The sequence below is a fragment of the Phalacrocorax aristotelis genome, chromosome 1, assembly GCF_949628215.1.
Source record: "Phalacrocorax aristotelis chromosome 1, bGulAri2.1, whole genome shotgun sequence".
In the NCBI taxonomy this organism is placed as follows: Eukaryota; Metazoa; Chordata; class Aves; order Suliformes; family Phalacrocoracidae; genus Phalacrocorax; species Phalacrocorax aristotelis.
The window spans coordinates 74855953-74871715 of NC_134276.1; the positions used below are offsets into that span (position 1 = coordinate 74855953).

The 15763-nt window shown below is 42.0% G+C and overlaps 1 protein-coding gene across 6 annotated transcripts in view; it reads right to left on the bottom strand.

Annotated features, from left to right (window-relative positions):
• Positions 1-2232, bottom strand: part of HERC2 (HECT and RLD domain containing E3 ubiquitin protein ligase 2) — a 115342-nt gene extending 113110 nt beyond the window's left edge. For 4 of the 6 annotated variants that reach the window (XR_012660674.1, XM_075093695.1, XM_075093714.1 and 1 more), the window contains exons 1-2: positions 2113-2232; positions 1140-1256 (exon numbers count right to left, since the gene is read on the bottom strand). Coding sequence is in view for 5 of the 6 variants with exons in the window: in XM_075093695.1 (XP_074949796.1) it covers positions 1140-1211 (72 nt within the window). In the remaining variant the exon portion in view is untranslated. Of the gene's footprint in view, positions 1-1139; positions 1257-1734; positions 1972-2112 lie in introns of those variants that run through there. The other 2 variants (XM_075093705.1, XM_075093685.1) reach the window with 2 other exon arrangements.
• Between the last annotated feature and the right edge of the window lie 13531 nt (positions 2233-15763).

A 15763-nucleotide genomic window follows, 5' to 3' on the forward strand; every position in this document is an offset into this window, starting at 1 on the left:
AACTAATCCAGACAAATCAAGAGCAAGCCCTGTCATTTTACAGCATTTACATGCAAGACCTACTAAATAATGTAACCTCTAAGGCTATAACTGTCACTTCTGATTACTATTTACCTTGTTTGATGTAAAATATTGCAGAAAGGCTGCTTTTGAGTCACAATTGCATGGGGAAAACCCTTGTCTAACCACAAGAACAGCTGAACTTAACTATTTAAATGATCAGCATGTAATTTTGGGTCACTCAGGAGGCAATTTTTTCAGATTATTATTATTAATAATAATAATAATCTGTAACAAAGGAATGACACTGGCTGGCCCATGTCAACAAGAATTTCAGAATTTTGAACTGGAACTTGAAAAGGTTATTCAAAGTAAGGTAACTATATGCAACATCTGGGGAAAGGAAAACGACAGACAAGGACTTACTCTGGTTACCATTTCACCTGAAACAAACATAACTGACCCAAAGCACTCTACTTCTCTATATTTTCCACTTAATTTTCCAAACTGAATTGTAGCATCCTCATCCCTCCATCACACAACATTGACAAATAAACAGATCATCTTCTAAGACAAAAGAAAACTTTCAGCAAACACCCGCACATTTCAACAGAGACCAGTTCCATTTCAACCACTTATCTTTGACAAAAAATTAACTCCCTTCAAAAAGGACAAAATGTAAAGGAATCCTACACCTATTACACAAACAACTACCATAAAAGCTAATCTGAATTCTTCAAAACGTAAATTTGATTACCATCACCTTTTGCTTTAGTTCTCTTGTGCATTAAAGCTGCCAGCTTATATGCAGGCAAGGAGTTTACCAACAGCCTAAACGAAATATTTCTCGTTCTAGTAATGTTACATACTCAGCTATGCGCTTTAACACTCTGCAGAGCTAACATACATATGTAGCTCAGCTTGCTTCTAAGCAGAAGGGACTGGACTAACAATACAGATCTATTTGCATCTCAGAATGAGGTAGCGTTTCTCCAAGATCAGTTTTAAATCAGCAAAAGACCTACACATCTAACTCAAGACCAACGATGCAGTCTTCTGTGTGTCAGCTATTTAGACTAAAAACATCCTTGATCTGCACCTGAAAAGTCACGATGCAATACAACTATCTAACTCCTTACCTGTAAGTCTGTCTTCAACCATTTGGAGTCAAACCTAGCTTGAGCAGCCAGACAGAAAGATTCAGAAGACATGGTTCCTTCTCCAGCCTTCTCTCCAGGCTAGCTGAGCAGCCCAACCTACCACAGAATGAAGAGAATAACAATCTGGCACATGAAATAAACTACACAAGGTTATTTTTGCTTAGACTAGGATGCCTTCCACTTGATCTTTAAAAACGCATCGGAAGTAAGGACCTCCCTCGTTCACATCCCCCAGAATTGCACATGGAGAGGAAGGCACGTTGAGAACGCTACCTGAACCCCTCAAAACCCCACATCCCCACAGCCCGTAACGTTCGTGGCAGGACGCCTCCCTTCTGCTGCACTGAGCTACACCAGGGGCCTAACGCTGCCCCTCAGACCCGTCAGTGGTGCATGAAATAAATAATTGATCACAGATTACGCAAGCCGTAGGCCAACAGAAAGCGATTATCAGGGTCACCCCTTCAAACCCCCGGCGGCAGCCGAGGCCCGGGGTCTCCCCCGGGGCGCACGACCCCCTCTCCCAGAGCACCCCCGCCGCCCGTTACGGTCACCGGTCGCGGCTCTAACCCACCTCTGGCGGCCTGGGGGTGAGGGCGGTGGGGCGGGGGCGGCCGGCCCCGCGCAGGGCTGAGGCGAGGGGGCCGCGGCGGGAGCAGGCCCCTCCCGCGCGCCCGGGGGTCGCTGCGCACAGTGCGGGGGCGGCGCCGCGTAACGGGGGAGGGGGAGGGAGGGGGAGGGAGAAGGGAGGGGGAAGGCCCCTCTCCCCGCACCGCCAGACCGAGGCCCACCGCACTCGCGCCCCCCGCCCACTGCGGCCAGCTCCGTGGGGCGGGGCGGGGGAGGTGGAGGGGGTGTAACGGGCGCGCTCCCGCCCTCAGCCCTCCCCCCCCACCTCGCCGCCGACCCAGATGGAGACGTCCGGGCGCGTGCCAAGCTCCCCCGCACTCACCGGCCGGCCGTGACGGCGGCGGTGGGTCGTCGCTCCTCGCCTTGCCTCGCTCCACCGCCGCCCGCTCCGCCCCGGGTATCCCTCACCCCTCCTTCCTTCCTTCCTTCCCTCCCTCCCTCCCTCGCTCACCCGCCCCCGCTCCCCCCTCCGCCGGCAGAGCCGCCCGCTGTTCCCTCCCCCCCAAACCCCCTCGGTACTGGAGACGGGGGAAACTCGGCCAATTCGCGGCTCAGCCCCTCAGTACGCCAGCAAAGCTCTCGGCCAATCAGGAGGTGGGGGGGAGGCGGGACATCCTGTCCCGGAACGGGCGGCAGCGGAGGGGGGGCTGGGTGGCCCTGAGAGGCGGGCGGGGCGGGGGGTGGCGGCCGCGGTTGCTGTCACCGTCAGCTCGGCGGGGCGGCCCGGAGCTAGCCGGTCCTCACAAATAACGAAGCCTCCTTTTACGTTGGATGCGGAGATTAAAAAAAAGAACGTTTGAGGTTTTTTTTTTTAAAGTCACTTCAGCGGCCGCCTGCGAACCATACTGTTAAGTTCATTTCTAAAAAGAAGCTTTTAACTGTTTCAGAGCAGAAAGGTCAATAATGAGTAGTTCAGAGGCAAACAAAATGGCTTTTGTCGAGGCTAGAAGCAGGTAAATGATGCCACTACGCACAAGGGAAGGAGGGTGCCGGAACCTGCTAAGGGCAGGCAGAGCCCGGAGGCACCGGGAGCTCGCCGGCCGCCTGGGTGAGAAACTGCGCCGAAGCAAGTAATCATGCTCCAGCGTAATTTTGTTGAGAATGGTGGAATACATCATTAGCATGAAATTAAAATTAACCAAAAGTAAATTTTCTCACAATACTTAGCCTACAGTTCCCCAGTAACAAAGGAATTATAAAGTAGGGGCAAGGCTTGGCAGATGGGAGCATGATTGACTTTGGCCAACATGAAGCCACAGACTGAATGTCAGTGGAATTCTAACAGAACTGAGACCATATGCTGGCATTGAGGGAAAGGTACACAACATTTAGTTATTTAAGAAGTGTTGTAATAAAACACAGTGAATTTGGTTTCCCGGGTTCATTTTCAAAGTAACAAGTGCAACTGTGACCTAACTGCTTAGCCACTTGCTTGCCACAGACCTCTGGGATCAAGATACTGTAGTCACTTTAAGTAAAATACTGTACAAAATTCCTGACATGCCTGAAATTTTATATAAGAAGATAGAAATACCCAATTTCCTCAAGTTACTCCCTGAAACTTTAAAATATGAACCTCTAAAACCAAAAGTAGTTTCCCTTGATAAATCTGCCCAAAAGCTTTAAGTTTAACATAAGGGGACTGGAAGTTTTGTCATGTATATCATGTTGTGTCATTCTGTCTAGTCCATGGCTGAGCAAGAGCTAGCACACCAGGATGGGAAATGTTTTAGTCTCTTCTTAACTAGTAGACTGGAAATATAAGAAAATAACACTGGAACAGGTTGCCCAGAGCAGTTGTGGATGCTCCCATCCCTGAAAGTGTTCAAGGCCAGGTTGGATGTGGCTTTGAGCAACCTGGTCTAGTGGAAGGTGCCCCTGACCATGGCAGGGGATTGGAACTAGATGGTCTTCAAACATCCCTTCCAGCCCAAACCATTCCGTGATTCCATTAAAATAGTCATATTGTCATATTCCAAGTAGGAATAAAAACTGCCTCACAATGTATGGAGCCCAAGCCAAAAGGAATTAGTAAAACTTGGTTGAAACCCCAGTGCCCACTGATTGTGCCTGCTGCTTGCTTAACTGATTTGCAAGTCAGATCTAAACGACATACTTTGCATGTGCAACAATTCACTGCCATTTTTTGTTTGGCTCCCCGAGAAGAATATCTTTAGACAATCTGCATTTATTTCTAAGAGTTTTCTTACTTTTATTAAATAACAAATGGCAATAGGCTTTTGCTGGCACTCTTGATGTGAATAAATTTGAAGAGTGCATAACTAGCTAACTTGTTAGACTTGAATCACTGGCTCAGTTAGGTATGCACTTCCTTCAACAAAAATCAAAACATATTTGGGTGCAGTAACCATGGAAATTCAAAGCTTCTGATACTTCTGAATAATTTATGGATTATTTTGTATTTCCAGATTTAAATTTCACTTCTGATTAATAACTTTTGTTCACATTTAAAACGCACTGTAATAGCATGGTACAATCTCAAATGGCATTCTCATTTATAAAAATATGTACCCACCAAATTTTCCAGAGAGAAAAGTATGTCTGGTAGAACCACATGAAGAACTAATTTGATAACATTAAAAATAATTTTATTTTTACAAATAATCAGAAAAGTCAAAGACTCTGGAACTTTAAGTTTGTCTCTATAGACAGTATTTGCAGTATTAAGTCCATCAATAACTGTTATTCGGATGTTATTTAAATAACAACAGCATGTTGTTTCACTTCAGACTAACTGAGGTAATAAAGGTGATGGATGGATCTGACAGACTTTGGAAGGCAAGTTCAAGGCAAAGAGTTGAAGTGTTACCACCCCAAGCCTTGTGCTCCACTCCTGCTGCATATTCCATCTTAAAGAGGGTTGTATCACCTGCAGTCAGTTCTCCAGCCATCATCCTTTGTGCCCCAGCTTGCTAAAGTAACCTAATTTACACCCGAGAAAACCATTAAGTTTCTGATGTTCCTGCCGTAGAGACACTGACATCCCCAGGAGCTGCAGGGCAGACAGCTAGTGAGGTGGAATTAACTTCAGCTCTCTGCTTTCACTGCAAGTCTGCCAAAACCCTCGCATGCCATTCTTGCTTCCTCCAGAGAAATGGCTGGACATGGAAAAATCTAGTTTCCGTGAACAGACACAGTCAAACATTTACACGTATCCACTTCTAGGCATGTGGTCAAATCACTTTTATTATAGATTAAAGCAAAAAGTAAATACATCAGAATGAAAGGCACACTAAAACCAAGGAGTCACATTTTCTGGTCCACCACTTAGAACACCTGCAAACAACACAGAGTGCTCTAAAAATGTCTGGCTCTGGGGAGGAGACCTGTCTTTTGTTGTAAATGTGGCAAAGAAGCCATACCAGCTTCTACAAGAGACGAGGCACTGTAAAGGTGCAGGATGCAGAGGAAAAGAAGGATGGTGGTTCACATGGGATCTGTGCAAACCACAAAAGGCTGAAGAACATAGGGTTGGTAGCAAGAACTGTGCCCTCCCCTCAGCCCCATGCAGTGCTGATTTGTAGTGCTGCAGGCAGGCCTAAGGAGATGGGGAAGAACAGACACTAACTGAATAAAATAAACTATCACAGTAATCTAAAGCAGAACAGGCAGAAGGAAGAGAAGTATCTTTGGACAATCTGGGCATCACTGTATTTCTTTTTATTTCACTTGTGACAACAGGATGATGGGTATTGACAAGATGAGTCTCAAAAATTGAGGCAATTGCATTCTCAAGTAACTGAATCCAAAACCTTAAGAGTCAATGAACAAATGGTGAGAATTAATTTTTTTTAATCAAAAGGGACCAAAAGTAAGCAAGTATATGTTTACATAAAAATAGTACCTAGTCCTACCTGCAGGCCTTCTAGGTATAAGCATGAGATCTTTGCTAATTAATAATTCTTTTAAATGTGTGAGCTCTAGTAAATCCATTCTACTTTTAACAGCAGTGGAATGTGGAGTGTTTTTTTCTCTCATTAGTGAATATCAATAATTGTTATGCACGCGAATGGGACACAAAACCATCTCTGTAAGAGCAGCGTCTAACTGTTCACTGCAAGACAATGCCTTTTTTGTTTGTAATTTTTTTCAAGAGCCATTTGTGTTGAGCCCTCCCACTGAGTCTGGAAGCCTTTGTATATTATTATCCACAAAATGCAAAATCCAGTCCACTCTGGGCTTGAAACTATTCTCAGAGAATTTCCTGACTGACTTGCAGCGATGAAGGCTTTCCCAAAAAGAGTGAGAAACTTCTACAATTAGCCTTTATTAGTACGCCCTGAACTGAACTGTTGGCCAAAATTTCAATTTTATAAAATTAAAAGCTCATTATGAGGCCCATTATTTCTTTATTATATTATTTGCAAAGAATGCCATCCGTTCAAATTGGTCAATACATATTATTATGCCACGCCAGTGCTTTCTACAGAGGGAAAACAGGACTGAGTAAGGACATCAGAGGATTCTCCTCCTTCCCACATATATTTCTGTATAGTCACAATGGCACTTTGTACTAGCCATTTTCATTACTGAGTAAATATTATTTATCTAAGCAGAAGAACAGCCAAACAAAGGAAGCAGCTTCCATGTTCAGAAACCCAAGCTTCTTGCAACTGATGTCCTAACCCTCTTTCCTCATGCCTTCTCAGGACAACGAAACAGGATCTTCTGTCTCCATGCATGGCTTTCTGCTCCTGCCTCACCTTCAGTGGTAACAGCCCTGCTACTTCTCATCTTTTTCTGTAATATATCTCTGCTCCAACCCATATCCTTCACACTCATCCACACTTTCAAGATGATTTCACTCCTACCTTTACAGGGCAGTGATACATACCTGTGCTAGTTTGGAAACTGTATTGTTCCTCCATTAAACAGAATTAGGTTAATCCCTCCCTGCCTTTTTTTACCCTGATTTTAAATGGCAAATATTACTTGCACCCAAAGTTTGAACACATTCTTCTCCTGTGACAGTCTTGTGTGAATCACAGTATATTGTACAGCTGACACCGCTCAATTGCAGAGGTGGTGTTGGAAAAGCAATTCAGAGTACAGAGAACTGAAAAAAAAAGAAGGATGAAGCAACTAAAACCTGCCACAATAAAGCGACAATTTCCACAGGTAGCTAATTAGAATCCATTGTTAATTACATTTTGCATAGTTATTTTTAAAATTAGAGTGACTCCTGTCCTTGTTAAAGTAAGCAGTAACATTTTCATTTACTTCATTAAGCTTAGAAATTCAGCCTCATATATTCTTTATTTTATTCGTCCAATGCCAACCACGCTAGTTTTCAGTCTCCCAGAACAACAGAATCCCAAAAGCTTGCTTTCCAGATTATATCTTCCATTACAGAGAAGAAAGGTTGTTTTGCTTCCCCCAGGCCAGCCCCAGTGTTTCTCTCCAGGGAGTCTCTCGCTTTACAGCCCAAACCAGTCTGATCTGATTTCATCTTGCATCTCTGAAGTCAACAACAATAATGAATTCTCCATGGCTGTTCCTGTTATTTCTTTAAATTATCAATTCAAAATAACCCGTTCATAAAATATTTGAGATGGAGGTTGTTCTCTGACTTGCGAAGTAGATTTGGAAATGCCAGCTTGAGTATGCTCACTCGACAGACCTTCAGGAGACTTTGGAAGTAAACGCTACATAAATATTCAGATATCCATTACAGACCTGTTGAAATAAAAAGTATTTGGTATACAGTAAGGGATATATCAGAAATTCAGATGGGAAAAATAGTTATTTCATATACTAAAAAATAGCAACCTCCCTAACCTCTCTATCATTTTCAAAATAAATACAATTACTAACTTAAAGCCAAGCAGAAAATGTTTGCATTTAAAAGGCTTTTTCAATTTCAGGAATATTCTGTATAAGATTTGCTAATAATGCATCTAAAGATACATTACAGTACTAAGCTACATTCATAAAACTGTTCACCTACAAATATTAGATTTGCGAAATGATCAAGATCCAATTTAAAAATCCACACAAAGATCAAGGTAATGCTACGGGTAGTAAAAATCAACATGACACTACACTGGAAGTTGGAAGAGATCCTCACTATTATACTAACCTGTATATTGAGAGCAGAATGATTCTATATTACTGTAATACCATGCAAATAGATTATCAGTATTTGAATATATTCTATCTGACAGGAGGCTAGTTGCCTAGTCAACATTTACAAATTTTCCCATCAATGGGCAATGCAACAGGCTTCACAATCACTTAATATGATGGAGGGATGTTCAGTGGGCGCTTTGAGCAGCAAGAACATTTTGAATTGTGAGTTTAAGCAAATAAACAAGAATGTTGCTTTTTTTTCCCTAAATTATTATGCAAAGCATAGCGCGTTGCAGAAGACTTAGAAACAAAATGGAAATGATCTGGCAAAATGAGAAAAGCATTAAATCCATCAGATCTCTGAAATAAAAAAAGTCTGTGCCCTTTAGTTTGGGTAGGTGGATGCAGTAGGATGAAACTGTACTAGACAGAGATGGGAACAGTATCCTTTAGCCAATAATCAAAGCATGAGAAAAATCTCCTAATATATAAGAAGGAAGCATGATGCTAATTTTAATTCTTTCCATTTAGAAGCTACCAAGTATTGAGTTTCTCCTAATGTCTGGAAGGTGGCCAAAAACACTGGCCAAAAGCACTTTAGCTTTTATACATTGCTTAATTTATAGGGAAACACTTTATGAATGCTGATAGGAATCTTTATTCATTTAAGCAGGAAAGGAAGCAGTATTTCTAGAAAGGATTTGTTAACCTAGAGCCATATGGTATCCTTTCATACAAAAATGCCTCATAAGGAAAAAAAACCTTACTTTAAAAAAAAAAAAGTTAGAACATACTGGAATTATGCCATGTTTTGTCCTTCCTGCAGGGTGTTGGAAGAGGCATTAGCAGTGAAATAGAAAGGTCAAGGGCAGGTTGGTCAAAGCACAAGGCCAAGGATATTGGCCGGAGCAGGGGGAGGAGGAATGGGAATCAAGACAAGTTGTTAGGTCTGTCCTTAATATGAAAAATTAATACCAGCCCAAAACACCATTAATCTACTTGGCTAATGAGTCAGGCAAATGTCCACTGCTCCCTTTCCACAGATGTGTAAAAACAGTTGTGGAGCATCTCTGCTGTGTTTCTCCAACATGCCCATTGTAAAGGGAGTTTCTTGCAACTCTTCTGTTTTGCCAGTCACCACCCCAGTTACGACAATTTCAGAAACTGTTTTATCCTCAAGGTAGAATCGCGTGATATTTCAGATGTGTAATGTATATTGCACCCTTAAAGTCTGCGGAGGGGATGCCAACAATGTCAGCGATCTAAAATTAAGTAATTTAGTTCAAATAGGAAGGAAAAAAAAATCTACCAAGACAATGAGTGCTTCAGTTTGTTCCGGCACTAGTCTTCTGTGGATTTTGCAGTATGTTCACTGCAAGCACAATAGCTGTTGCAACCAACAGCATTCACAGCTGTTATCTTTTCTGCCTTCGGTACAAGAGCATTAACAGCACTAAATACTATATAGCAGCTGGACCCATCTTTTAATGCTTGCTTCAGAGCTGTAGTTTCGTGTCACCTCTCAACCAGATCACAGATTTGTCTCTATGCTATGTCATTTCAGCATATCAGTTATCAGAATATTTGAAAAATTAGACCTTGAATGTCTTTTTTGTCTTATCTTGTTCATAATCCTTTGAAGAAAATTAGAGGCTGGGAGATTGCAACATTGGGAAATAAGCTGCTATGACTCTTCTCCTCCATACCAATTTAAATTACTAATCCATTTACAGGCAGTATGTAAGATTTTAGCAGTTATGAAACCTTTGATATAAGGTTGACTGACTGCCCCATTATGATAGAAAGCTGTGATGTCTATGCTGTGGTGGTAAGAAGCCAGCTTTATCTCAAAGAAATTCAGGATCCTTCTACAGATCCCTGCCACTCACACAATGGCCCTTAGTAATTATGTGCACTTTTGGCTCTCTATACACATGCATTTCAAAACACTAAACACGTCTTCCTCCACTTCCACCTGGAGAGTCTAATTCCTGCTCCTATTTCTGTCCCAGATGGACTCTGACTTTCAACATAGACAGCAACACTTTTTAAAGTTTTTAGCCTTTGTCACTCATACCATCAGCCCTCTCAATTACTGATGGCATTTTAAACTCTTTTCAGTTGCTTGTGGATTCTGTTTTCTCTCTGATATTGTTATTTATTAACATAGCCTCAGAAGGACCTGAGAAAATCTGAGCTGTCTCTGAAGGTAATATACTACATTTGAAAGCAGAGGCAAAAGGTAAATCTAGTTTTACAGCCTGTCACATTTATAATGAACTAGTTCTGAGGCTGACATTAATGAATTTGTTTATTAATATGTCATTAATGAACATTTCATAGGCAAAAAGAACCCTCTACTATGAGTTACTCAAATCATAAAAGCTTCCTTCCTGTTCTGAGGACAAACAGCAGCAATCCCATTTGAAATCTGCAGTTGTATTTACTTCTTGCCTGGGAAATACAGCTGCAGACACAAAGTTTAATATAGGATGAATCAGATATAACTGATATACAGTGGTAAAACTAGATGTAATTGGAGGGGGTGTCACCAGGATTCTACACATAAAATGCAAAAATATCAGAAATAATCCTCCAGAAACATACCCTCAATTCTCCTCCCACTTAAACTGTTATAAAATACAGGTAGTATTCATCTTGGCTAGTATTATCCATTCTAAGCTAGTCCCTTGGACTACTTCTAGTGCCAGTGACAAGGGATAGGCACCTCAAATGCATCTCATCGCCCCCTAAACCAGGATGGAGGAATTGCACTCAGAAGTACAGACATCTTTCCAGTCACTACACAAGAAAGACACAGTGAAGTGAATACTACAGCAAGATAATCACAGAATCACAGAATCACAGGCTGGAAGGGACCTCAGGGATCATCTAGACCAACCTTTCTGGGAAGAGCACAGTCTAAACAAGATGGCCCAGCACCCTGTCCAGATGACTTTTAAAGGTGTCCAACGTGGCCGAGTCAACCACTTCCCTGGGGAGATTATTCCAATGGTGACTGTCGTCACTGTGAAAAATTTTCCTCTGATGTTCAGTTGGAATCTCCCCAAGAGCAACTTGTGTCCATTCCCCCTTGTCCTCTCCATGGGACTCCGTGTAAAAAGGGAGTCTCCATCTTCTCTGTAGCTGCCCCTTAAGTACTGGTACTTGGTGATGAGATCCCCTCTGAGCCTCTTTTTCTCAAGGCTGAACAAACCCAGTTCTCCCAGCCTATGCTCATATGGCAGGCTTCCCGTCCTTTGATCATCTTGCTGATAATAAGGCTGAAAGAATGGATTTACACTGATGGTGCTGAGAGTAAAATCTTGTCTTGGCTCTTCCAATAAGTGCTGATTCTCTAGCACTGAGGAGAAGCTCCAGAAACCTTCATTTTACGAGTTACGTTAGCACATTCTGACCTTTAACTCTGGCATGAAAACATGCCCAATTGGGGCATTAGAGCAGATTGCTCTCTGGAGTCTTCCTGCTTTCTTACTTTGTTCAGTCTTTGGATGCATAAGGAGGCTGCAAACAGAAGTGTCTGATGTCTATTTTTGTTATTCATTAACTGGTTAATTATTAGTAATATGCTTCTATCTTTCCTCTGGGTACTGGATACAGGAGTTATTCAAACTACAGTCCAAAAAGCCCTTTATACCCTTTTAGGTCCTTCTACAAGGTTCAGGGAATTCCTCCACTGCTTAATGCAATGATGTCACTAGAAGAAGAAACGCCCCACAGATCAGAGTGGATGAGATAAAGCGAGGTAAAGTTTGACTATTGCAGAGATAAGGCATATTAATTGGAAACGAAAGGGAAGAGCTAAAAAGGCATGCCCGTGCAAATGTTGCTGCACATCAACCAACTCATGCCCTAATTTTTCACCTTTTACAGATTGTCCAGAGTATTAGAGACAATGCTGAGGTAAGATCCTCACCACTATGTCAGTCCCCTACGTATAAGTATAGTAAGGTAGGAGATGCTGCACATAAGTGGCTGTATGTATTCTGGCAGATTTTTCACGTATTCAGAGATCAATGTAAGTTTTCATTATCTTCAACATTTTACATAAACATATTTTACGTCTGATTTTAGCACCTTTTGCTGTTCTGTGGAAGAGCTGCACACTGTCTTAGGTGTAAGTTGGCTTCCCTGACAGAGGCCATTGGAGCCAAAATTAGCCAACCCCTTAGCTCTTTATAAGATCAGCAACAAACAGACCTACAACTAACTAACATAACTGTTGTATGTGGCTTCACAGATCGTATTTTGAGTGGTGAAAACTACATATAGGCAGATGTTCTGCAGACTTGCATTTATACAAACAGCTGCCATTTCCGTAGCTAACACATCACTGATTCCTCTGCATGTAACAAAGGCTTGCTGACTGCTGACTCTGGGCAAGTGGCATTTTAGTAGCAATGAGGGCTTCAATGTAGCTTTAATATTTAATATTTTAATATGCTTTAATACAAAAAGGAAATCAATTTAGTCCCCATTCTTTTACAACTGCTTCTGTATTACTAGACTACGTTTTGGTATATTGGATGTATTTTAGATTACGGTGATCACAAAACCAGACAATTTGGATAGACACTAAATGATGCTTTGCCTTACTTCGCTGGCATATAGTGTCTGATTTTAAATCTACACGACAGCCTTGCTAGATTAGGTTAGCTGGAAAGGGCTGCTACTGGGCTACATTAAGTTAGAGTTTGACCCTTAAAGCATTAAGTGTCCTTCATATATCTGCAATAAAAATTAACACATCACTAATTTCAGTATGTCTAAAATATTGCTACAAAAAAATAAAGAAGAATAATAATGGAAAAAGTACAAAACAAGTAACTCTGCCAGTGAAAATTACTTCACATGTATTAATTCACCTCTGCTGTTTAACTTTCCAGAGTCTTGTTTCAGAACCGTGCTGGTGATACAGAGCAAATATGATTTTGCACTGTAAGACATTTTTGCCTGTTATACAAATATTACATTCAGATTTAGCTCTCAGCAGCATCCCATGTATTTCCTTGGCACACCCATCCTGGACACGAAAATAAATGACAAATGGTGTACAGTTAGTCTCCACTAACAACCCAACTGGTAAATAAAGTAACAAACAATCCATTTTTTCACTGACCAGTGCTATTTATAATGAAAGTATCTCATAGAGCCATCTTAAGTACTTAACAGAATTCATCCTCTAAATTAAAGATTACAGCTCTTGAGCAGTCCTGATTTTCTGCATTTCACTCAAGACTTTAGAATGCCATAGAGACCACACAAGCTTCACTATTTTCATTACTATAATGTATAATAATTTGTTGTGGACTTCCATAATAATATATCAACCAATATTTTTTTTTAATTTGGTGCAATTCTGAACTAAAATTATATTCCCAGACTTTCCTATTTCTGTTATGATCATTAATGTAAACGTGAATCCTGAAATATATTCAAAAGCCAGCGTATTACCAGAGAGCACCAACAAGGTTAAGTAAAGTACAGAAGAGCTGTCCCTGATCATCAGAATGGCACTAAAGGAGAACTGAATATTAGAACTAAACAGCACAGGCCAAAACTTCCAAAGAAAAAGCAGGTTGGTAGCCATCTGATTGACCACTATCCACTTGGGTGAGATGCTACAGACTCTGCCTCCACAAGTCACATCATTCAAACTCTGCAAACATTTTCTATCCTACTGTACCGCTGTGTCACAGCTAGGACTAGAACAATTTTAATGCTGCATGTTTTGAACAGCGTTCTTTGACAAAAATCAATTAAAAATTTCTGAGTTGCAGCAACCAGATGGCCAAAGCGGAGACCACATCTGGACTGCCAAGAGTTTGAAGCAAACCCTGTAATCTCAGTCTGTAAAAATATTACAAGAAAAAATTCAGATTATCTCAATTAACTTGAAAAAAAGCCTCTCTGTTTTCAGATAGGCTTATTGGAGTGCAGGATCAATGCCTGGGAGAAAAGCCAGAGGTTTATGCAGCCATTGCATTTGAAACTGTACAACAATTAGGGTTAACAGCTTTGCATCTTTTGGAACTCATCCACTTTACCATACCTAGGACGTTGTGGAGATCAAGGACAGGAGAGGGTGATTTTTACCCGCCCTACCATTATTGGACAGAAGAAAGAGCTGCAGCACTGGCTGCGTGCCTTACAGATAATTAGATTATTATTTCCAGTACTCTACCCATATATTTAGAGGTGGACTTACACTGCAGCAGTTAAAAAACCCACACTAAATAAATATACATTGCAAAAGGCCTGTGAATTTCTAGGGTACCTGAGAGACCTCCCATCATGACGAAACCAGGATCTTTCCACTATAATAACAAAGGCATTCCTTAGCTTCAAGCAGGTAAGAGGTAAAGTGATGAAGACCCCATGTAAGTGGTTGATTCAAAGCCTTTCTTGTTCAAGAGGTCATCTGTTTCTCCATGCAAAAAGAGCAGCTAAAATGCTCTCCTTGGTGTATTTTTATCAGAAAGGGTTACTGCCATAAGTGTCCTGGCATTCAAATATGGCCACTTTTGCCTCTCTGTCCGAGGCCCATTCGTATAATTTAAGGAATGCTGGACTAGCCCAAGCCCTGGCTCAGAGACCGTGTCTCATGATGCAGCTGAGTCTGTCAAAAGCAACGACCCAATGTCCTGGAGTACAGCCAACGGGCTGAATAAACGCCACGTGAAAGCAGCCCAGAAGACACGCTCCGGGGGGCTGAGCGTTCATTCGCACAGTGGGAGAGAGGCTCTGGGGGCACTGGACTTCTCTGCAGCAGAGGCAAAAAGGAGACACTTGCCAGCATTTCAGAGCAGCCATGAGGCGGCCAGAATACTGGGAGGTGGGATCAAGCGACTCAGGTGCCATAGTCCATGAGAACAAAGCTTTTGAAAATGGTGGAGCAAGAAGGAATAACATAAACCAAGAGATGGCAGTGAACTACTGGCCTTAGAACCAGAAACCTTATCGTAGCAGATTCTAACAGGATATGAATTCAAATGCTTCAGTGCAATTAAAGACCAAGAAAAGGAAACTGTGCCTGTAATTACTGTACTATCTGCTTGCATAGATGAACAAGAAAAGCTGGCCAGACACAAGGGTTTTCTGATCAGCTTCCACAGTGTTGCATTATTACCTTCCACATCTTAAATGAATGTAACTTCTACAACTTGCTCGTGCATGCAGTTGTAGGCCTTCATTTCAGGATTATTACATCATCCAGTCCATTTTTCTGTATAGCATAAGCTGTAAAAATTTATGCTTTGGCGATCAAATATGGATGGCATAAAATATGTACCCAGCCTAGATGTGAAGTCATCAAGAGGCAAAGGTATATTAGGGGACCAAGTGTATCCTGCCCCAGCTCCTGGGAGTTTGGCTGCTTGGGCTCTAGGCTGATCTGCAGTGCAGTTGTCCAGCCTTGGTGGTGGGTCACCCCTCTTCTCTCAAGAGATGCTTTTAAGATGAGACTCCTGCCCTTGGTCTCCGCCTAAGCTACATGGCAGCTCCACCGTGCCTGGTGTGTACCAATGATCTAGACATTGGCTTGCAGGCTTGATGTCAGACCTGATTCACCACTTTGGACTTGTCCAGTGATCTGGACTGTTGGATGAACCTGGTTACACTCACCCTACTATGGGACTGTACCCCTTGTCAGTGAGGTCACTGTCCCTACCTGCTCTGCTGTCACACCTGGCTTCCCTTCCTTTGCAGGGCAGCTCATGGTGGGTGCTCCCTGACCAGATCTTCCATTACTTCCCATGGGAGTTTGTTCCAGCAGGTCATCACCACTGCTAAACAAAATCAAAAAAGTACACCCCTTTCTAACTAGTAACTACTCATTCTTGCTGCTTTTCCCACTGAACCGA